This window comes from Malus domestica, chromosome 05 (assembly GCF_042453785.1).
Source record: "Malus domestica chromosome 05, GDT2T_hap1".
NCBI classification, from domain to species: Eukaryota; Viridiplantae; Streptophyta; class Magnoliopsida; order Rosales; family Rosaceae; genus Malus; species Malus domestica.
The window spans coordinates 10711095-10735407 of record NC_091665.1 but is presented as its reverse complement, the minus strand read 5'-3'; the positions used below and the strand labels follow the sequence as shown (position 1 = coordinate 10735407).

General features: G+C 35.8%; 2 protein-coding genes and 1 long non-coding RNA gene across 4 annotated transcripts; 1 reads left to right on the top strand and 2 right to left on the bottom strand.

Annotated features, from left to right (window-relative positions):
• The first annotated feature begins 624 nt into the window (after positions 1 to 624).
• Positions 625 to 6659, top strand: LOC139196383 (protein CHROMATIN REMODELING 35-like). Of its 2 annotated transcripts, none has more exons than XM_070822250.1 (11): positions 625 to 853; positions 1481 to 1830; positions 2258 to 2362; positions 2448 to 2552; positions 2633 to 2725; positions 2811 to 2843; positions 3014 to 3106; positions 3201 to 3611; positions 3738 to 3896; positions 4366 to 6146; positions 6289 to 6659. In XM_070822250.1, exons 2-11 carry the CDS (start codon positions 1486 to 1488, stop codon positions 6290 to 6292), a joined length of 3129 nt encoding a protein of 1042 aa, XP_070678351.1. In that variant the 5' UTR covers positions 625 to 853; positions 1481 to 1485; the 3' UTR covers positions 6293 to 6659. The 2 variants fall into 2 exon arrangements, with proteins under 2 accessions (XP_070678351.1, XP_070678350.1); XM_070822249.1 differs by having other exon boundaries at positions 2811 to 2915.
• A 149-nt stretch (positions 6660 to 6808) lies between these two features.
• LOC103440378 (BEL1-like homeodomain protein 7) lies at positions 6809 to 12765 on the bottom strand. The gene is made up of 5 exons (XM_008379055.4): positions 11946 to 12765; positions 10185 to 11162; positions 8296 to 8675; positions 8126 to 8186; positions 6809 to 7806 (listed from the first exon to the last, which is right to left on the bottom strand). The coding sequence occupies exons 2-5, from the start codon at positions 11103 to 11105 to the stop codon at positions 7099 to 7101; spliced, it is 2070 nt and encodes a 689-aa protein (XP_008377277.1). The 5' UTR covers positions 11106 to 11162; positions 11946 to 12765; the 3' UTR covers positions 6809 to 7098.
• A 4203-nt stretch (positions 12766 to 16968) lies between these two features.
• LOC139195890 (uncharacterized) lies at positions 16969 to 17644 on the bottom strand. The gene is made up of 2 exons (XR_011580961.1): positions 17508 to 17644; positions 16969 to 17222 (listed from the first exon to the last, which is right to left on the bottom strand). It is a non-coding gene; the product is annotated as an uncharacterized lncRNA (long non-coding RNA).
• Positions 17645 to 24313: the final 6669 nt, after the last annotated feature.

The following is a 24313-nucleotide window of genomic DNA, read 5'->3' as shown; positions in this document are numbered from 1 at the left end:
TGACCATATAAATTATCCGATTGCATCATTTCTTTCAACTATTTTCCTATTTCAATTCTATAACTTCGTGGATAAAAGTCTAAAGATTGGCGTCAAATATTTAAAGCGTAAATAAACACACAGTGCAAAATACGTCTAAAAATATTTTAGTTGTTTATGTCCCAGAATTCAAGAAATTGAATTAACTCAATTTCATTTTCTAAAATAAACATTTAACTCTTAGATTTAGATTTTTATATTTTTAACAAAATCTAGCAGTTAAAAAATAACATTACATTTGGATGAAGAAAATAAACTTGAAATTTTGACAAAAGCCAGAACTTATAAATTGATTCATACCAATTCTCTTGTTTGGATTCATAAACATAGAAATTTAGAAAGAAAACTTGGAATTTGGGACCTTTAATTCCCAAGTTTAAATTCTATGTAAGTATGTGTCATTTCTAAATTTCTACGAATGAGAATTAAAAAATAACAAATTTCGTATTAAAATTCCATTGTTTTTATAGGTTAGCCAAATAAAAAAATTCATAAATTATAAAAAATAAATTTCATCATTTCAATTTCTCTTATTTTACAATTCTCTAGTAATTTTAAATTTATTCGTCCAAACATAGCTTAATCAGGATATTTCGAGCAACCAAGAACGTCTAGGAGAGGAGAGTAATAAGAGTAGAGCCTATGTACCTTGGTGTGTACTGTACGGTACCTATTCCCATTCCCATTTGCTCACTTTCCTTAACACAAAGTCGGATTTTGATTACAACCCATTCCTACATACATTCAATGCATGCTAGATTTTGATCACAGCAACCATCTGCTCTGCTTTTCTTTCCCAGAAGAAGTCTCAGAGGTAAAGTTTCAGCTCTTTTACTTTCCTTTTCTTTCAGTGTTTTCCTTTTAGCATTTTGCATTTAGTGCTTGCTCTTTTTCCTTAAAAATAGAAAACAATTGTGACCCAGCTACTGTTTTTAAGCGTGTTTCTACCACCAAGGTCATTTTTTTTCGTTGGGTTTTCATTTCAAAGAGACATCTTCCTTTAGTAATGGATTAATTTTGATATATTTTTATTTATTTTATATTTGTCTGAAATTTGTAACATTTAGAGCAAGTTGAAGATGCATGGTAGCTTTCTGCAAGTTCCAGATTCTGGGTTGTACCAAAATTGGCTCCAAATTGATGGGTTTTTGAAATTTGAATTTGTCTCTTTTGTTAATATTCTGTGTTTGCCCATAAAAATTGCATTTGTAGAATGTTGGTTTTATCACATTGTATGTGTAATTTTATTTGGGTGTCTATCAATTTTATTTGGGCAAATTTTTCTGTAGTTTATCAAATTGTATGTGTTTGGTACCATCCAGCTGCTTTTACATGTTTGAATAACACTGGAAGTTATGTTAGTAGTATATGATCGAGTCGATTGTGTGTTATTTAATATTAAGTGCTGGAGGAGTGGTGATATCACAAGGTTGTTTTGCAGCCTCTATGGATCATCATCAAATTTTCATTGATATAGAGGATGACATTCCAAAAAATAGTACAGTAGTAGCACTGCCTGTTATTGCCCTTAGTTCGGATGATGAAGATGAGGGAAATAGGAAAAAGCCACTTCATTTGTATCAGAAGGATGTGCTGGAGCTGGAGCCTCCTCCCCACGGTCATCAACAGGTCGTGGATATGGATGATGAAAATCGTAACAATGCTACAGAAACAGTGCCACCTGTTGTTGTCCTGGGTTCTGATGATGAAGATGATGGAAGTAAGAGGCTAGTTCTACATCAGAAGGTTGTACTGGAGCCTGTTGGAAGATTTCTGAAGAAGAACTTGCCAGTATGTTCTTCCCCTGCATTTGAAATACTATAGTAGCTTGCCTAAAATTATAACGATTGACTGGTATGAGTAGCACAATTGGTTTCATTACCGTTGGTCTGATGAGGGCCAATTTAGAATGTGACACATTGTTGGATTATCACTAAAGTGAAAAGAATTTAGTAGCATAAGTCAAAACCTACCAACTCAAGAGACACCAAGTTTGGCTTGCATTTGAACTACATACTATATCAAATTAGAAAGACATCTAACTTGCCAAAGTATTTGGAACAAGTGACTATCTTACTCAATAATTGAAACTTAATTTTGTCCATGTACTATTTGTTTTCATTTGAAGTTTTACGTTCTCCACTCATTGTTCAAAAATGTGTTTCGTGTTATCCTATATGTGTGTATTGATTGGCATGGCCATCATATTCCTTTTCAGGAGTATGTAACGGGCAAAGATCAGAGTAATGAGTTCGAAACTCTGCTTGGAGGATTCGACATTTGGATAGATAAAGATGTAGATGTTGGTGCAGCAGACGATATGGTGATTGGTGTTTAGAACTCATTATTCAAATTGTTTTCTTTTTTAAGTGCATATTGGTTTTCATGGCCATCATCTTCTGTTTCAGGATTGTTTAGTGAGCACAGACCAGAGTGAAGAGTTGGAAACTCAACTTGGAAAGAACTGTCTGGGGATGGATAAAGATGCAAATGTTGGTACAGCAAACAATGCGGTATTGGTCTAGAACCCATTATTCAGATTGTTTTCCCTGTTATCCATTTTGGTTCTAATGGTCATCATATTCTTTTTCAGGATTGTTTAGAGAGAGAAGAGTTGAAAACTCCACCTGGAAAAGTTGATATTTGGACAGATAAAGATGTATATATTGGTTTAGAAGACAATATGGTGATTGACCAATTCATTTTTCAAATCATTTTCATTGTTATCGTGTATCCATATTGACTGGCATGATCATCATATTCTGTTTCAGGATTGTTCAGAGAGTAGAGATGAGAGAGAAAAGGTGAGAACTCCACCTGGAAAAGTGGATGTTTGGATAGATAAAGATGTATACATTGGGTCAGAAGACAATATGGTGATTGACCTGTAACTCATTTTTCAAATCATTTTCACTGTTATCGTGTGTATGCTTATGACTGGCAATGGCATGATGAATATATTTTACTGGCTCAGGATTGTGAAGTGAGCATAGGTCAGACAGAAGATTTGGGAACTTTGCCTGGACAAATCAAGATTGGAATAACCGAAGATGTAGTAGAAGATATGGTGATTGGTCTACAACTTATTGTACCATTTCCTAGTTATCCTAATATGCATATGGATTGGCTTGTTCATCATATTTTAATTTTACTCGTTTCAGGAGTATGTGTTGAGCACTCGGACAGAAAAGTTGGAAACTCTGCCCGGCGAAATTGATACTGGGATAGACAAAGATATAAATGCTGGTGTAGCATTCCATATGGTGATTGGAAACGGGAATCAAAGAGCATGTGAGAAAGAGGAGTGGAATGGTCAAATTAATTACAGAGAGACTAGAGAAAATATGGAGTGGATAGCTGCAAGAACAGAGGTAGGAGTTCTGGCTGATAACATGGATTCTGGGACAGACAAATGTGAGCATGTTAATGAAGAACATGATTGTGATAAGGTGGTTGGGGAAGGTAATCATGACACTTTCCAGTTTAAAGAACAATATCAGAAAAACGATATAGAGGAAGGTGATCTAGCAGACATATGGAAGGAAATGACAGTGGCAATAGAATGTTCCAAGGTATCTGCATTCGATAGCTTTGAGCATACAAAAAAAATGATCATTGATTTTGCACCAAACTTTCCATCTTTGTAGTCTCTGGTTTTTTCCAAATTATATTAAATATGTGTTGCCTGCTTCTCCTAGGATTTTGCTGTTGATCCTTTAGCTGATGAAACATCAGGTGAATGTGGGGAAGAATGTGATCACATTTGCATCCTGAAGGATGATCTTGGGTTAGTTTGCCGTATCTGTGGAGTTGTCCAACAAGGAATTGAAACCATGTTTGAGTTCCAATATAGCAAGGTACTCGTTCTTTTTTCTTGTTTTCTGCAAGTTATTCCATTAGATAAGGTTTAATATGATGGGGTGGTGCTATTGACACCCATTTTTACCTCTCACACTCCCCTCTCAATTTCCAGCCATTGAATCAAATCATTTAAAGAAGATCAATGATAAAACTTAACAAGGGTGTGTGCGAGGTAAAAAGTGGTGTTTGAATAGCACTACCATATGTCTTCTCAAAAAATAAAAAAATATCACTACCGTATGAATGAACTTGTGAATTAGTCATGGGAGGTCATTATAATAGTTCCTGAAATTAGATGCTGGATATATTTGGAAAACTCCGAAGTCTTGAGTAGGGAGAAATAAGCCATTCTACCTGTTAGTGTGAAGGTATATGTACTCTGTACTGGACTATTTTATGCAGCTATTTGTTTAAACATGAGTTTAATCATTAAAATATCCTTCATCCTTGTTTCTCTATTAACAGGCTAAAAGGACCAGACGAACTTACATGTGTGAGTCACGGAATGCTAACTATACCGAGTCAGCTCAGAATTTCTCAGTTGGACTGAAATCTACTAGGGACAATCTAATGGCAACAGAAATTTCTGCTCATCCAAGGCACCGAAATAAAATGAAACCACATCAAGTGGAGGGCTTTAACTTTCTCGCTAGCAACTTGCTGGGTGATAATCCAGGGGGTTGCATTTTGGCCCATGCCCCTGGTTCTGGAAAGACGTTGTTGATTATAAGTTTTGTTCAGAGTTTCCTGGTTAGATTTCCCTATGCTAGACCATTGATCGTTCTACCTAAAGGTATTTTGGCTACATGGAAGCAAGAGTTCCAGAAATGGCAAGTGGAGGACATTCCGTTGCATGATCTATACACTTCAAAAGCAGAGAACCGGTCCCGGCAGCTGGTTATTTTAAAGAAGTGGGTAGAGCTGAAGAGCATCCTTTTTCTTGGTTATCAACAGTTCTCCACCATAATGTGTGACAATGGGACCAGTAAAGCATCAGTTGATTGTCGAGAAATGCTGTTGAAGGTCCCTAGCATTCTGATTTTAGATGAAGGCCACACTCCAAGGAATGACAATACCAATTTGCTACAGTCCCTTGCAAGAGTCCAAACACCTCTAAAAGTAGTCCTCTCAGGAACCCTTTATCAGAATCATGTGAAAGAAGTTTTCAACATTTTAAATCTTGTTCGTCCAAAGTTTCTGAAATTGGATACTTCCCGGGATGTGGCTAAGCGTATCATGAGTAGAGTACAAATATCAGGTGCGAGGAGACAATTAAAAACTGGTACAAATTCAGCTCTATTTGACTTGATAGAATACACTCTCCAGAAAGATGAAGATTATAAAAGGAAAGAGGCTGTCATACAAGATCTTCGAGAGATGACCAGGAAGGTCCTGCATTACTACAAAGGAGATTCTCTGGACAAACTCCCCGGTCTTGTTGATTATACCGTACTACTCAACCTTAGTTCAAGACAGGAGCTTGAAGTGAAAAAAATGAAGAAACTGGATTACTTCAAGAAAGCTTCTGTGGGTAGCCTTGTTTATATGCATCCAGAGTTGAAATCTCTTACAGAGAAATGTTCATTGACTGGCGAAAAAGGCTGTGAAATTGGTAATGACAAGATGGATACAATTGTAGAAAAAATAAATGTGAAAGATGGAGTTAAAGCTAATTTCTTTCTTAGTTTACTACGCCTGTGTGAATCAACTCGTGAGAAGCTGCTGGTGTTCAGCCAGTATATCCTGCCGCTGAAATTTATGGAGAGATTAGCAGTGAAGCTAAAGGGTTGGAGTCTAAACAAGGAAATTTTTGTGGTTACCGGCGATTCAAATTCAACGCTTAGGGAACAGTCTGTAGAAAGCTTTAACAATTCAGCTGATGCGAAAGTCTTCTTTGGCTCCATTAGAGCCTGTGGAGAAGGAATCTCTCTAGTGGGGGCTTCTCGCATCCTAATTGTTGATGTTCCTTTGAACCCTTCAGTAACTCGCCAGGCAATAGGCCGGACATTTCGACCAGGACAAAAGAAGAAAGTATACGTCTATAGATTGGTTGCTGCTGATTCGCCTGAAGAGGAAAGTCGCTTAATCTGCTGCAGGAAGGAATTGATTTTGAAGAGGTGGTTCGAGTGGAACGAGAGCTGTGGACATCAAGACTTTGATTTGAAGACTGTTGACTTGCATGACTGTGGTGATATGTTCTTGGAAAGTCGATTGTTGCAGGAAGATGTAAAGGTTCTACAGAAAAGGTAATGTGCAGCTCTTCTGAATTTCGAATAGTCTTCAAGATCCTCTGTTCCGATGATCTGATAAATCGCTTAATGAACACTCATGCTTTTTAAATTTAGTTTTCAGGAAGCTATAAATTTTACTTTTAACTTTTCTTCTCAGGTAAACCATCCAGAGAGGCTAAGCCTTTGGGGGAATGTAGATAACCTAACACAATATGTCGTAACTATGAAGGCTTCATACTCATCGTTTAAGGCTTTGGTCAGGGATACCGTAGGCTCTGTAGGCAAGTCCCTTTTGAAAAATGCAGATGGTAGGTAAGAAACTGCTGTGCTCGGCTTCTCTTTCTTCTGTATATGAATCTGCAGACTGCAAATTTGTAACAACTGCAAGTTGACTTGGATACTTTTAGGCTTTTAGCTGATTCAGATGCTCGTTAGCGTTAGATCTTCTTAGTGAAAGTGTCGCCAAATGTTCACCCAAAAGCAGGAAAATTTGTCAAGAATTTAATAGTCTTATGAAAGGTTTTGAAAGTTCTGTTGTCAAGTGTTTTCAAGAATCAAGTCCTGAAAACAGGAGGCCGGATTCTTGCATATCAACGGAGGTATATTCTCGTGTGAGTACACTCATTCACACGGCGACATATCCCCGGTGACACCCAAGTCTATTTTGTTCAATACCATTAACAGAGTTTGGCACTGATTGTACCTTTTCAACATACTAAACAAAAGAATATGTATCTGATTTTTACAAATATGTAGACCTTCAATCAATTTCTTCATATATTACAACTGTACTAGTAGTATGTTTCCAGTGTCCGGAGGAGAGCGACGTTCCTTTTCGCCATTTGCAACGCAAAGTCGAATGTTCCTGAACAAGCGGTCGAAAGCCTCTCACTGTCTGTTGTTTCCTTCTCCCCCAAGCCAAAAATAGTTTGGAAGTAACCAATGTGGATATGCAATGAAGCATCTTTCACACTACGAAATCACGTAATAGATGGGAGGAACTAAATCTGTGTTGCTGCTGGTTCCCGGAATCAAGGCATTCAAAATCTGCTGTCTCAGATCCTACAGAAGAAGCTGCAGGGTTGTATAAATCGTCCCCTCTCACGGCAACAAAACCGTGATGAGTCCCACTAGAGATGGGTAGGCTACCGCCACCGTCACAATGCTGCAATCCCAATGTCAGAGACACCCCGCTTCCACTTCCAAATCTCCCCAGCTCCGGCATCTGGTACACAGCAGCTGCTGCCATATACCTCTCATTGTTCCTATCAGTCTGAACATTTGCATCAGAAATGAGACCAGATCCATCCATACCAGGCCTTTGCCCCTCTCTAAGCTTCACGAGCCCGTACTCAGCTTCAGCTTCGTGACAAGTCACATTCTGGAAACTGGCAACCCCAGCGGATCCAGCCATTTCCACGTCATGGAAATGGTTGGATTTGGAGTCCATAAATTGTCCAGTGCTGCATCTCTCAGTGCCTGTCGAACTTGCACTAGGTTGCATATCTTGTACTCCGGCTTCCATGGGCCTCGTGTTGTCACCTTCTTTTGTTTGAGGTGCATTCTCAGATGAAGAGTTGGAATCCATCTCGGCATCACCAGCCTCTTCTTTGTACATCTCCTCAACCATGGGCTTCCAGAGACGCACTCGTGCATTTATAAACCAGTTTGAGACCTGTGCCGCAGCAAAAAAGTACACGAACTTTCAGATATCGAGTTATTTCAAATTAAACTGTAAGCATGGTACTCAATGATCGATTTTCGTTATAAATGTGACTTGTTTGTTTATGCAGCATTCTTGTTGCTGCAAGAACCTGCAGAATGAAACAATTATCCATATCCTAATTCAATAGAATTTAGCGAGGATCAAGATGGTATACGTATTAGAGTCGAAAGATAATAGATCTTACTCTCTGTTATGTATGTATGTATGTATGTATGTAGGTGGTACCTAAGGAAAAATGCTATGTAAAACACGATTACTTTGTCATTACCTGACTTCTAGTCAAGCCTGTCTGCCTTGCTAGCAGGATCTTATCAGAATCCTTCGGATAGCTGGAAAATATCAATATTAACATTAAATTACGTCAGGAACTCTGATATATTTCGATCAATTAAGCTTTCTGGAAAATAAATTGAGAAAAGGGTTCAAGTCAGGATTTACGGATGAAGGAAATGCTCAAATAGCCATGCTCGCAGAATTGAGACAGAGCTTTCCGGCAAACCTCTTTGTGGTCTCCATGCATGTTGTTGCATCATGCCAAGCTGCTGAAGGGCCCTCTGCTGCCTGAGATGCTGGTCCACATAACGGAGGCGAGATATTCCAACTCCTTTCATGCTTCCTGAGGCACCTTGCTCCCCAAGGCTTTTACGGGTTGCTTGTATCTGGCCTGTGATTGCATCACGTAAGCACCGAAAGTGGCGTGAAATAGTCTGCAAGGCTACTGCTGTGTACGGTTTAGCTGACCCACCTCCCGCTATCACATCAAATGATGATACAACAATCTGCATCTGATGATAATACTGCTTGTACCGTCTGTCAACCTGTGATTGTGATATAAACACCATTACACCTCATGGGACAAATAGGAGCTCCAATCTATCAGACAAAGGCTTACAACGAGAAACAACCAACCACAACCACAAACTTCCTAAAACATCGGTCGTACCCAGTGCACAAGGCTCCCGCTTTACGCAGGGTCTGGGAGAGGTGAATGTCGGCTAGCCTTACCCCCATTTATGGAGAGGCTGCTCCCAAGTCTCGAACCCGAGACCTACCGCTCATGGGCGAAGGCACTTGCCATCGCACCAAGTGCGACCTCTTAAAACATCCTCAAAGAAAAAATGATCGTATAAATATTTTACGTAACCATTAGCTGCTGCTGATGTAAATCACATAAATTAACAGACACGAACACTAGAAATATTATCATGAGCAACTCAGGGACCATGGAAATTTTGGCCCCAAATAATGGCGTTGTCCTTCTCCTCCTGCATCAACAGTTAACAATGGTAACTTCGGTCAATTCTGCATCTTATACTGTTTTTGATTCTTTGCAGAACAGGGTACTTCCGTCAACTGTCAACATAGAAGGATTACCTTGATGTTCCATCAGGGTCCATAAACATACGGGGGAATCAATAGACATGTTGACAAGCAAATCAGGGGATGAATTACCCCAATATTTTCACATAAGGGTGTTATGCTTCATTCCATTGCATCCCGTTCAATTTAGACACATAAGAAACCTTACGAATAGTCGGAGATAATTCCGTTGGGAGAAAGATTAAAAGTCCCAACTTTTTCACATGTCAGTCAAACAAAATGCAAGGCTACAGATGCTTCAACTGGAAAGATGAAGGATCAATTAATTACCAGTGAAAACATCACTTAGACATGAAAGGTTATACTCAGAACTCTTTGAAATTTTTGAAACTTCATCTTCATTTAAGTATGTCTGAATCAAAGAAGAAAACTGAAATGGAATCGTTACCAGATGTTGGTTTATCTATCAATGCATCACTGTAAGACTACATCATTAATCAGTTATTTTCAGTTGGAACAATCAGATATTGGCAGAAGCTCAACAACAAAATCATTAGCATTTTGTTTCGTTTTGCTTGAGTAGACTGCTACTGCATATCTTGTTCCTTTCGTATTTTGTATTTTTCAAAATTAAAGAAACATATCATTGATCCTTTCAGTCATTATCGTGAAACCAGTAACTATGAGCCTAAGAGAACAGAACAATATCATGAACATAAAAGCATACCGATCACTGGTAATAAACATGCTACATAATATCACCTGCCTAATCATGCACACTCATCACACACATGAGAAGTGATAAAGGCAGGTGTCGTAGTCATCTAAACTCCAAACAAAGCAATCATCACAGCATAGAAAGAACGAAGACGAAAGGATACTGCCAATCAAATTTGCAACTAAAATTGATTTTAAGCTCTTAACATTATGACCAACTGACGAGACAAGCAAGATTGATCATATAATTAACTCATAAAGAGACATAAAACTATATGCATTGCTCATACCTCATCTAGCATTGACAGAAGTTTCGTCAACTTGCTTTGCAACTCTTGTTTCTCGGCATGTGAAAGCTCACATGGTGAGTTACTGGCCGACTCTTGAGGGTTTGAAGATACTCCACTCTCCAAATCATTCTTTGATCCATCATCTCCCTCCTTGAAACTCTTATGATGATCGTGTGTGCTTTGGTTCTTCTCTCTATCATGTTGCTTAAGTGCTTTCTGGACATTGACGACTTCATCAAGCAGTTGTTGTGCTGCTTTGAGGTATTTGTTATGGGGAATGGTTCTTGCAATACTTGACATCCCATATGGAGACAAATCCCCTTTACTTGAATCTGGATTGCCTCCCGGAAAACCAGATGGCAAATATTCAACATTTCTTGGCTGCTCATCTCTAAAAGAGCCATTCCTGCCGTCACCCTCACTTGAAACGGATGGGTTAGGACTTAAGAATGAAGCAAAACCCATATTGGGATTGCGGTATGAGATAGAAGGCATTTGCATTCCTGATGGGATTTGTGTACTCAGGCTGAGGGACAACCCCTGACCTTGCAAGTTCTGTCCACCATGAAGAATACCTGAAGAACTACCCATGGGGTGCGTAACTAGCATCTCATTTCTACCCTCCCTCCATGGACTGAATCCCAGCTCTCCAATACGCGTTCCACCAAGATGCGATAGGACATCGTGCTGCTGCTGGTTGGAATCTGAACCCTCCACTGAGGAGATTACTTCAATGCAGTTGTTTTGCTGCTGAGAACTCCCAGCCACTGCATCCGAGTATGACCCAGAGTTCATATACATCATCATGTTACCAGTAAGAAGAGGTGCTTCTGGATAAGAACTAGGCAAAGGTGGTTCCCTTAAATAGAGCATTGGCGTAGCATCTTTTTGATTATTCGAACCAGCATAGTAAGTTGACATAGCTCTCTCAACCCCTGAACCAGTTATATGAGCCCAACTACATACTCATCCCGAAGACTGAAAAAGGAGTAGAACTTCCATCATTGGCAAAACCGTACCATATTCGAAAAACTAACTAGTAAGTTTGCAGGAATTCAGGAATTTAATAGTGAGTATATTATTACTCACTCACACCAGTATAAGCCAATGCATTAAAGCAAACTACTAAGAACAAGTAGAGAAAAAATTTCTACTTGGAATTCCAGGCAATCCTCACAGAAGAAAATCAAACCAAAACAAAATTTACTACCAACATACAGAAGCTCATTATTAATGCCCAGCAAACAGCGGAATTAAGCATCCAAACAGCAATCTTTGTATGCAAGAACTGAACTTAACATACGTGATGCCGACATATGAACTTTTTAGGTTCCTGGCAATCAAAGGATTTATACAACTTTTTTCAGTTTGAAAGCTTCCAATTGATGATTGTAAATTACATAGAACCTCTTAAAAAGAATGAACATATCTCTCTCTCTCTCTCTCTCTCTCTCTATATATATATATATATATATATATATGCAAACAGAATCAGAATTCAGAAATCAATCCAACAGAAGGAAAAATTAAACATATAAGAACAATATTTTTAGATAAATTGATGATAAGAACAATAAAAATAAATCTACTAACTCTGTACTTCCAAAAAAGAAATTAATGGATCATCATTTTAACAAACAAAAAGAAAGAGAGAGAACAACGGAACCGAAGAAAAGGAGAAATTCATGAGTGAGACAGACAGAGAGCAGCTAAAAGATAATTAAAGTAAAAAAAGAAAAGAAATGGAAGATAGAAAAATACCTGGAAACCCTTAAGAGCTGTGGGTTGTGTGGGGAACAGAAAAGTCTTTAGAGAACATCACCCGATCGTCTCAGAACCAAACTTTCCGATCCCAACAACAACAAGTATATTTATTTAACAACACAAAAAAGACAGAAAAAAAAAAGAACTTTAGTGTGTTGGAAAATAATTGAGAGATATGAATTTCACTTTCTTTTTTTTTTTTTTTGCTTTTTTGCAATCATAGATATTCTCCTTCCATCACTGAATCAAATTCAAACCCCACGTCAGACTCACACTCACAGAGAGAAACAAGTTTTTTCAGTTTCTACTGCTACTCAAGAAAAATGATGACTTTCCTTTCTACTTCCAGAAATGGGGTGTGGGGGGGGTTGTTTAAGGCTTTGGTGGGCAACTCTGCTTTTCTAATAAGTGCTTTTGCTTGAAACCCAGTTGGGAAAAGTCATTGGCTTTACTACTTGCTTCTTCTTCAATTCAACAATTGAATTCAAGGGCTAATGGCCTTTGCTTAATTGGTTTGGATGGTGAAGATCAAGTGTTTGGTTAAGGAGCTCAATCTCTAACCACCAGTTGGTGAACCTAAAAACCTCTCTTAAACCCTCCCCGTATCCTCCTCTCCCACCATCTAATCTCTCTCTCTCTCTCTCTCTCTCTCTCTAAAAAGAACTCTATCTAACTTGAACCTCTATGGCTGTCTCTCTCATCCCTCTGAGCATGGAAGGTCTGGGTTTGCCGCAATATCCACAATATAATCATATTCTATTCTTTTCCTCTTTATTTTTTGTATTTCTATATTTTGTCCTAACCTTCTATTCTATATTTTTGCTATTTTTATTTTATTTTTCCTTCTTAAATGTATGACGTGCACCAGTAAGCATTAGGTGCCCATATCACTGTATTTGTCGTTTTCTGCCAACTAATGTATGATTTTTGCACTGGTGGTCCTGCCATCTTTATGTATTTATAGTTGTTTCCCACATTGTTGTAGTATTGCACATTTGTCACAATCCTTATATTCTCTTTTTGCATAATTTTAGCTATTATTTTGTTCAAGTGGTGGGGTTGAAATTTTTATTTCTTTTCAAAGATTTCCAGACCAGTACATATGTATATAAATATCAAAGGATAATTTTTTTTTTTTTGTGATTTTGAAGAATGTAACAATGTTTTGATACAATAATTTTTTTGGTTAATTTTGATGAATGTACCAATGTTTACACACACACACAATAGTATATTTTTAATTTAATATTTTTAATCCCACAAATTATGGTTTTTTATTTAAAATCTCATTTATATAAACAACTAAAATTTCTAATTTTTAATTTTAAAAAAAATAGTAACGTACGTAGAAATAAATTATCACATTAATTTCAGGGACCTCGATCAAAAATAAAAAACTAACAAGGTTTCAATCAAAGAATATTCATAGCTAAGGACTGCATCCAAAGTCTCTCATTCGTTATTCACAAAATTAGTATGGAATTCGATTATTGGGTGGGAAGGATTTTAACTCAAATACTCTCACATTCACGGTATGAGTAAGATTAATGTCTTTCCTTCTAATTCAATAAGAAAATAAATCTAATTATGTGAACAAAAAGGACCACAACTTTACTCTAGCCGCTAGAGAGAAAAATAGGGTCGGGCCTTAGAGTCGGTGGCAATTCTAGCTTCCCCCTCTCTTCCCTTTCCAATTTGTCATATCTTCTAATATCTTCATATCTTGGTTGTGGTTACCCTTTCGTTCTTGCGACAAGAGTCTTTGTGGTTTGGTTGCTCTCTAGCTTTGTGGAGGAGAGACTTTATATCGGCTATGACTTACAGCTCAAACTTGAATCTTTGGTCGGTGGGTGGTGATTTTGCACACGTATCAAAAGACTATAAGGAGGAAGCTCGGCTTTTTTTTTTTTAGTTTACTCATAGTAGTGCTTCTTTGTTGACGATTGCAATATCATCCGAGAGTGATGCATTCTTTCCTTGTGGTGCATTTGTTGTAGGTCTACAATTTGCAAAGTTTAATCCTCGTTGGTGTTATCTTTCATGTTGGTTGGATGTGTATCTTCCGTGGCTGGGATTGATTTGTATTCCTAATGAGTTTGTACTAGTATCTTGAAACCTCTTTGCCTTCAAGGGCAGGAGTGGAAACGTCTGAGAGAGCGCTTCGCAAAAGAATCGTGTGGCGCGGTGAAAAGTTTCCCGTTGGGGTTTCTAGCCCCCATGGTCTTCACCTAATTGTAGAAGAGGGGAGGTGAGTTGCATATGACCTATTTGTTGCATATGACATATTTGTCCCTATGTATGTATTTGTTTAAAAAAAATTAGAATAAAAATAAAGGCTAAATTTCTTGAATGTCAAGATAATAACTAAATACTCGTTTGGATGTACTTTTAAAATAACTGAAAGCGCTTTTGGTAAAAATATATTTAGAACCAATCATTAGTAAAAATGTAAGTAAATTTTAGAAAAACACTTAAAGTGCTCTTGGAAAAAACACATAACTGGTGCTTCTTGCAGAAAGCACTTAAATTACTTTTGAAACCCAAAAACATTTTTTTTCAAAAGCGCTTTCAGTCATTTTAAAAGTACATTTAAATAAGTCATGAAAGTAATTTGCATGTTGTAAAAAAAAGCATCTGCATAATTGCCACCCAAAAAATAAAAAATTTAGGGCACAAACATTTGATATAATAATGATGGGGATATGATGCATTGGAGCTTGTATTGTACATATGTAAGATGGCACCTGCCTAACCCACTAACAAATGTGACACTACTTATCTGTATTCCCCCACCTTTTGCTTTCTTTTTTTCGATGTTTTAGATGGTAACAATGAAAAAGGCATCTCTTTTCTCTTTTATTAGGAGGAGTGAGTCAAGCGACTGGACTTTTGAGATCATTGGAATTATAAGTACAAACTTTTGAAAACTAAGTGGAACTATTTACTTGATGTCATGTCACCAAACAAAATAAAGGTGGAAAACAAAATTAACGTGGATAAATAAGATGTACTTTTTTATTTTTTTGGGTTTGCCAATAATTACTTATGTTTCATATTATGTTTGTACTATTTGAGAAAAAAAAAATATTCTAGTGCTCAAAGTAATTGAAGTGTTTCTTTTGATGATACTTCATACTTTTACAGTCAGGTAGAAAACGAGTTTGGTTGGAATCAAATTCGTGCACCACCGTGAGGGTTGGAGATGCACAAACTTAATTATCTGTAAAACAGTAAACAATCTTAACCAATTTTAGGACCAGTGGGGTGTTGGTCAAAGACTATCCAACAGTTAAGTTAGTAAGCAATATTTGAGACTTGAGTAGTAAGTAAGAGAATAAGTATGCAATAATTGTGTTACAGAGATGAACCCTAAAAAATGTATTTATACATCACCTGATATGCTTTCGACAAAATTCTGTCACTAGGTATTGTTTTTTAAGCTAAAATATGTGGCAAAACGATTCTTACTAAAACTTCTCCACAGGCTTGAAAACAGCCAATCCTTCGTTTCAAATTTTGTTGTGAATCTACAAATTTTTTTGTATGTGGTTGGCAATGGACCAGTAATGGGGTTTATAAAGTTATCCAATTTAACTTGATCAGCTTTCTAATGGACCTCTTCTGTTTTATAATAGATTTTGGTGAACCTTATCGTTACAAAATAGGAAAATTGCTTAGTTGAATTGACTTTCAAGGGACCTAAATTTATAAGCAAAATATTCAGGATTAAACCTAATAATTAACTACGAAATTGGTATTAAATATAATTAACCATTTTTAATTATTTGTCACTCATACGCACATTAAGCATGAAATAATGGTTTGGGTGGGTTAGTTTGCCCATTTTCTTGGCTGGCAATGGATTACAACAATGTCATCCGAAACTATTGGGTTGGCCAATAAATTGAAGTTTAACCCAACCAACCCACCCGATGCCCACCCTAGTCTCAAGAGGTTCTTTTTATTTCATTGTTTTTGTTGAGGAAACAGGCATTATAAATATATACGATGCCCTACGCAGCACAAGAGTTCAATCACCAGAGGCTTTGGTTCTCAATGAAAAGCCTTTGGAAATGGTTCCATTATTTACTCTGCATGCCTATCATGGTTTAGGGTATAATCATAAACTTAAGGCTCATTTGCCTACAGACATGTTACAAACACCACATTAGCTTGTGTTTTTAATCAAAGGAAGGTGGAGTCAAATATGACTTATGAGAAAGCATTATAGAATACTAGGAACAGTCGTTCACATGTGTATGAATGACTGTCAACCGTTGATGCATGTAAATTTCACAGTACATTAACAGTTGACAACTTGACAATCAACAGACACGTGCATGAGTAATTGTCCTTAGCATAGGATTAGATATTATGGCAAATTATGAGTATGGCCTATGCAAAATCAGCCATTAGCTAGATTGTTAGTGTAGAAAATCCTGTATTACGTATCACATTCTAATACAAGTCCCAATTTAATTTGGCTTGTAAAGCATGTTTACTATACAATCATAAACTTAAGGCTCATTTGCCTATAGACATGTTGTGAACACCACATTAGCTTGTGTTTTTAATCAAAGGAGGGTGGACTATAATACGGGTAATGAGAAAGTGTTATAGAATGCTATGAACAGTCGTTCACTGTGTATAAGTGACTGTCAGTCGTTGATGCATGTTAGTCTTACAATACATTAATACTTGACAATCACTCATACACGTGCATGATTAATTGTCCTTAGCATAACAATTAGACATTTTGGCAAATTATGAATATAACCTATGCAAAATCAGCATTAGATTGTTAGTGTAGAAACTCCTGTATCACTTACCTCATTCTAATACAAGTCCCAATTTAGTTTGGCTTATATAGTACCAGTTTGGCACAACTGAAATTATAAAAAAAAAAAAAGGTATGAAAAAAGTTGGGGTCTTTTTAATGTTTGGTAAACACACTAAAATCATCTTTTTTTCACCGTTGAGGGTGAAAAAAAGCCAAAATCCTGAAGCAGCAAATCATAGCTAAGAAAAAACAGTTTTTTTTTCAAAACATGCGGAGCTACAGTGCAATGTTAATGAAACTTTCTCAATTCCAATAACACATTCGTTAGTTTTACAAAATGACAATCCTTGTCCCTAAAACAACCAGAATGATCTCTTTCCTATTCCCTCGTTCTCCCCCCGCATCAGATCCTTAGGACCGTCGTCGTCCCTCCCACTCTTGCTCGACACCGACCACCACTACACCAACGATTATCCCTCTCCTCCTTTCAGATCCTACACACGATCAAATGTGATGATTACATAGTAAAATACACTTAAAAATAACCCATAAATTAATTTAATTGACGGAAATGCTTAGGGTGATAAAAGGACCGATGATTTCTCTGATAGCAAGAATGATGATTCTCATCCGCAAGGAATTCACCAAATTAAAACCCAATAAATTAATAAGATGCCAACCAATCTAATTTGCACGACACAAAGAAATTCATCAAATTCAATAACAAAACCCTAATTTAAAACCCAATAAACAAACCATTTATTTATTTAATTTTATACCTCAACAAATTTGTCCGTCCTCGAAGGTGTGGTTGGAGACGTTGACGCTCGAAGATCCGGTGAAGTTGAGATGAGGGAGGATGAGCAGTGGAGAAAATGAGGGAGAGGAGAGAGAGTGAATGTAGGAGAGATTATAAATAAAAAAATTATAAAAGAAAAAAAATAAATTATTATAACATTTAATATTTATACAATTTTTAGTCATTTAACATCTACACATCAGTTTTATATAAAAGTTACCAAACACTTGAATACTGCTTTTTTTGTTAAAGCACTTTTTTAAAAAATGTTTACCAAATACTTAACTGCTTTATTTTATAGCTATTTATTCTCAGTTTTTTTAAAAAGCACAACAATACCAAACTAGTCCATAATCCCTTCAACATTTACCTGATAAAATAGCATAGTTTTCCAAAGAAACCCTAGTAAGGCAAAATTACAAATTAGACCCCATATACGGTTTCACCCCATTTCAATTTCCTCTACAAGAAATTATACTGCCCAGACGTCAAGAACCCACTTGCTAATTTTGGTATATAATAATCCCATATTTCTTCGTAATGAATTTTTAATTTGTTAAATTAAACAAGGCGAGTAGTAACCCACATTGTTTGGCTTACAAGATAAAGAAAAGGAAAACTAATGAAAAGGGCTTGAAAACTTTGAGTTTTAATAATAAAGACAAAATAAAGGGTAAAGTGAATAGTACCAGGATTGACTTTTTAGTGTAAAAATGTGGTTTTTCGTTAAAGTGAACAATACCAGGAGTTTTTCGTTAAAGTTCCCATAAATAAATCCAACGAAATTCAATAATTCTAACTTAACTTGCATAGTTCATCCGACAACCTCATCTAGCAAGTTCTTCTACCATGCACCGGAGTATGATATCCACAAAGACTCTTGGTATATATATCATACACTTGAAGCATGATAAAATTTAAGAAAAATTAATGAAAATGGTTTGAAAACTTTGAGTTTTAACGATAAGGACCAAATAAAGGGTAAAATGAATAGTATCATGTTTGACTTTTTAATGTAAAAATGTGGTTTTTCGTTAAAGTGAACAGTAATGCGGACTTTTCGTTAAAACTCCTAAAATTTATGTTACCTCAATTTAAAAATAAAATGAATTTTAAAATTGCCTTCCGTTGGTTTTGTGTCACTTGGTACTACCGATTTAGTGTATTTTTTCTTCACTTGTTAATGAAAGATTTTAGATTTGATTCTCGTTAAAGACAAATTTGAATCATATTATTATTAGTTTATTACCTCAATCCCTCACTTCATTAATATAAGTAATATCTTTTGTTTATAAAATAAATAAATAAATAGTTAGTTTGGCAATTACGAAAAGTTTCTGAGCTTAGGCCAAACAATGGCAGGCAGGCATGCAGCGCAGGACATGGCACTGGGCAGCCTTGGGATTGGGAAACTGGGCAGTATCTATGGCTCAATAAACGACGGACGTGATTGGATGAGAGGAATTAAGAAAAAGCCCAGAATCTGTGTCGTTTAGGGTAGAGTCATACGTACGTAGGGTCGTATTATATGATTTAATGCTTTTTTGAGTAATTTTTCTGACAACAGAAAAGGAAAAACCAAATGCGTAATCATTGTACTTGTAGTTGTAGGTCTTGTCCTAAACCTTTCCAGATTTCTGTTTTGACCCTATTTTGTTTTTCAATTTTTATGTCATGTCCCAAAAGTAAAAATTAAATTTACAAAGTTGCAACATAAATTGTGCATTTATGTCTTCGTAACAACTGCAATTTTTTCTTTACTATTTGCGGTATTAAGTTTACTATTTGCTTTTCGTCAAGAAAAGGTTAATGGTGAAGAAAATTTCTTGATCAAAGCCAGCTTTTCTGGCCCTAGAAGGGTGGATTGTAGTGTCGAAGTCACCAGCTTATCCTTTTTTTTTTAAAGGTTTAATATTAATTTTTAAGAAATTAAGATTAATATTGACTAAATTCCAAATTTTAAGTCCCATCTTAACTATTGCATTTTTAGGTATTAATGTACTTTTTTATGCTAGATTTTAAGGCGAGTTTATGGAAAAAAAGAAGTGGAAGAAGAGTGTGAAACAAAAACTTGAAAGTAGAACAACTAAAATGAGCTTTCAGCATCTTTCCTCTACTTTTCTTTGTTTTTCCTTTCTCATGTGCATTTTATCTTTAATTTTAGAAAGAAAAAAAATTTAAAGCTGAAAATGGTATGATTATTAATCTAAAAACGCATATGTTTAATACTTATAGGAAGGTAAAGAAACATCTCATAAACTAGTTGAACATGAAATTAGACGAAGTTTTCAATTTATTTTGATAAATTACAACAATCTCCACAATCTAAAATGTGAGAAAAATAAATAAAATTTTGGAAAGAGTCCTAAATAAATGTGTCACGATCACATTATTCTTAGTCATCTATCTCTTTGACATGCATGCATGTAACTCAAGTAAAGAAATCTATCATATGCATTAATATTCTAAAAAGTGGCATTATCATGGGCCACCCTTGCCCTCATCAACCATAGTTCGGCATCCTTCGTCCCTTCCTTCACAGTCTCAATCAAATGTGTCAGTCATTCGATCAGATGGACTTCACCTAGAAAAAGCTTTTATATAAGTTCATTTACTTTAGATGCTTTAGTGTTTTGTCAAGTTATGTGACTTCTTGTTTTAAGGAAATAATAAAATGTAGATTTTTGTTCTCCTATTATCTTGTTTAATTACCGTTGTCAAAGATAAAGAGTTTAGTGGTATACTTTTTTATTTGTAAGTGAGATATTTTAGGTTCGATTCTTAGTAAAGATGAATTTCAACTACATTATTGCTAGCTCATTGTGAGACTCAACTCACTCTCCCACCCCCCTTAATGTAAATAATATCGTTTGTTAAAAAAAATAAAAAGAGATGCATGAAAAACTAAAAATTATGTGTGAAAATTAACTCTCCATGATAAAAACTTATCATTTTGTTCTCTTACATACCATTGTTTAATTACTTTTGTTGTTTTTGTGTGATTTATTCAATTCATTGCCATGAATAAATAAGATTGTGTTAAAAACTTAAAATTGTGTGTGAAATCAGCTCCTTATGTTTTATTGTTTGTAGTGCTTAGGGTGCTCTCCTTTCTGATGAGTTATATAACAGTTTAATATAAAAAATAGAAACTATTACTAGCATTCTAAAAATTTAATTTGTACTCTTCATAAGACTATTTTTTGTTCTGTATATGAAAAGTTTGGAGTGCGAAATTAAATTTTTTGAGTGCGAATAACAATGTTAAAAGATGTTGTACATTGTTATTATTGTCGCACATTCTTGCCACGCAATGTTGTTGTACTTGTACATTACGTTTCACATGAGAATGATGTTTATATAGTAGTAATGTCTGAAAGTACTTATAAAAAAAGGAGCATTAAGATAATGCATGAAAATAATTTCATACATGCATATGACTTGTAGAGATTCATCATACATTCTAATTCATAAACTTACAGTACTCACTTATGACGCTCTCATTGAAGAAAAAAAAGAAAATTGTTATCGACACTAAAAAAAATTCATTACGCACTTCCAATTCACCACAACTACAATGACTCAAACTTCGTCCTAGATCGATTTCTTATACTTGTATAGAACTCGATCTCGAGTACATTTTGAATCGAAGTTGATCTTGAACAAAGGCTAAAAAGACATAAACCTTATCTTGTGGGTTATTGGCCAGAGCTTTACCATACTTAGACTTGATCATGAATCCAATGTCTGAGATGAGTTTAGCATCCTGATGCCTTCACTTTGCTTCGGTACAATGGTTTACCTTTCAAATTTGCTTGTATGAGAGATGAATATGCTTCGGTATAATTGTTGCCCTTCAAACTTGCTTCGCTACTTTATTCCCACTTTGGTTGATTTGGGACGTATCGAAATTGACTTTGCCACCTGGCCGGTCCATGTTATCAGTAGAATTATGTGATTCGACCAGAATTAGAGATCATGTCGCTCACAAGTAGTTCATCCACGAACGCATGCATCTTTGCTTCATGATCTTGCAATCTATGTTAGTTGAGGGTAGTGATGTTAACACGCTCTTTGTTGTTAGCCATCAAACAAGGTGATCCCACCTCGGATACCAACAAACCCGGAAATCAACAAGTAGGGATTATTCAATAATAAAACCTCAGAACAAGAATACGAAGAAACCTCAAAGTTCATTTGATCGTATGAATAAGATGAGATTATGACTACAAATCTTAAAGTTATTTGAATAGAAAAATAAGCCCTAATTCTAGGACACCATTGAATATTTTTTTTCCGATAAGAAAAGGGAAGACGCCTGGAATTTACCAAACATAATAACAAAATTATAAACCTAATAGGATGGTGGATTATTCACTGGTGGTTAGAGCCTTTATAGTCAACCCACTGTGTCTCGGATTCAAGCCCTACCTTTACCTTTTAGTGTAAATTAGTGTAGAGTATAATTTATACTAAAAAAATAATAACATATAAAAAATAATATCCTAATAAATACTCATTATGAAATTAAAAGTAAAATACGAAATTAAAAAGAAAAATTACACATATAGTATACTTTTAATACTTAATTTTATATTGATATTACATTTTTAAACATTTCAAGAAGAAACAAAATTTAATAAATGTGAAAGATGGCATCATTAACTTTTTTTGCTTTGAAGTGTGAGTTACGAAAACACCCTTTATACAATAAATCAACCGTTGAGATTTAATTCTAGCAAAACAATTGCAAGCCCCATTCCGCCAACCAAAAAGCTCCATCGCTTCCCTCTCCCATCTTCTCCACTCACCCTTGATATTTCGCATGGTTGCTTTTGCATCAACCCAAATGCTTTGTCCTCTCCCATCAGTGGCGAAGCTACATAGGGGCGAGGAGTGGCGTCCGCTCCTCCCCTCACCGGAAATCAAGCCCAAGAGCGGTGGTTCCGCCCCTCCGGTCCCGTCAGAAGCGATGAAGTTCGTCTGTGTTTTCTGGGTTCATTGCTACTGTTCAGCTTTGCTGCAGCAAGTTTTCTTTTTTTTTGTATGAAAACCAAACCAAAACGACGTCGTTTTGGTACTGGTTAAAAAATTTAAAAACTCTTCAGTTGGACGACATCGTTTGGGTTATTGAGTTAAAAAAAAATTAAATAATTAAAGGAGTCCCCAGTGCCTTCATTATCCCAGACCCCAAGCGGAGAGTAGCAACTCCCCAAATCCCAGCCGCAACATCCTGTTAGCCTTCCTTGCTTCCAAAGTTCAAGCCATCTCCCTGCTGCCAGCTTCTAGGCGCCATCCTTTGGTTTGGTTGGCCAATTCTCTCCAAATTTTTTGATGAAATCTGTAATTTCTAAATTTATATTATCCCTAACCCTAATTCATTATTTAATACAAAATGTTGTTTAATTTATATAGAATCATAGAGTAATTGATCAACATGGTTAATGACTATTAATTATGGATTATTGATAAGAAATTCTATAAGTATTGATGAATGAAATTGTTATTTAGGGTAAACTTGAATTTTTTATTATTGATATTGATTAATTGAATTTTTGTTTATTGAATAATTTATATGATTATTGGTATTGATTGGTTTAATTAGTTATTAGTCATATAGTATATTCTACTTTAAGATTAAGAATCTAAGATTTTTTTTTTCTTCACATCATACCGTTAATTAATATAAAGATACTATATTGAGCCTATTATGTGAAGTTTTCAAGGTATAGAACGTCATCGGCAACTATTGTAATGTGTTTGTATTGATAAACCATGGAAGACATTACTATAAAGGGATTTGATTGTTATGATTTTTTTTAATCTTGCACTCTTTAAGTTCGCCCCTCCTCCCCACAAATCCTGGCTTCGCCACTGTCTCCCATCATCCATGCGGGTCGTCGCCATGGCTATAAGAATTTAATGGTTGTGGTGGTTTTAATTAATTAAGAAAAACATGGAGACTTAATGACAAAATCAGTCGCAAATCTTCTTTTTCTATTAATTATTGAATATTATCATTATTTCTCAATGCTATACATAATACCATTCAACTGTATAAAGTGTTATGGAGGGGGAATAAAGCTAAAAGTCTAATGATACAGTATAGTGGTGGTAGCAATATTTTGGCTTGGAATAGAAATCAAATTTTCGTCATCGGTCAGCAGGATTTAAGGATCTCTCTTTGTTTACAATTTACCAAATTATCGCAGATGTGTTAACTCAATAATTTTTACTAGGGTCAAGTTATTTGAAACTAATTCTGAAAAAATGGTTGAGGATGAGTTAACTGATTCGGTAAAAATGCTCGAAGATGGGTTGAACTGATTTTGCAAAAATGGTCGATGACAGGTTTAACTGATTCTGAAAAAATGGTCGAGGACAGGTTGAACTGATTTTGCAAAAATAATCGAGGACAAGTTGAACTTCTACGAAAATTTTCGAAAATGGGTTGAACTGATTCTTAAAAAATGGTCGAGGACGGGTTGAACTCATTATGCAAAAATAGTCGAGGACGAGTTGAACTGATCCTGCAAAAATAATCAAGAATGGATTGAACTTTTGCAAAAATGTTCAAAGACGAGTTGAACTGGTTTTGCAAAAATGATCGAGGACGGGTTAAACTGATTATGAAAAATGGTCAAGAACTGATTGAACTGATTCTGCAAAAATGGTCGAAGACGGGTTGAACTGATTCTGCAAAAATGGTTGAGGACATGTTAAACTGATTCTGCAAAAATTGTCAAGGATGGATTGAACTAATTATGAGGATACAAACTGATCTGC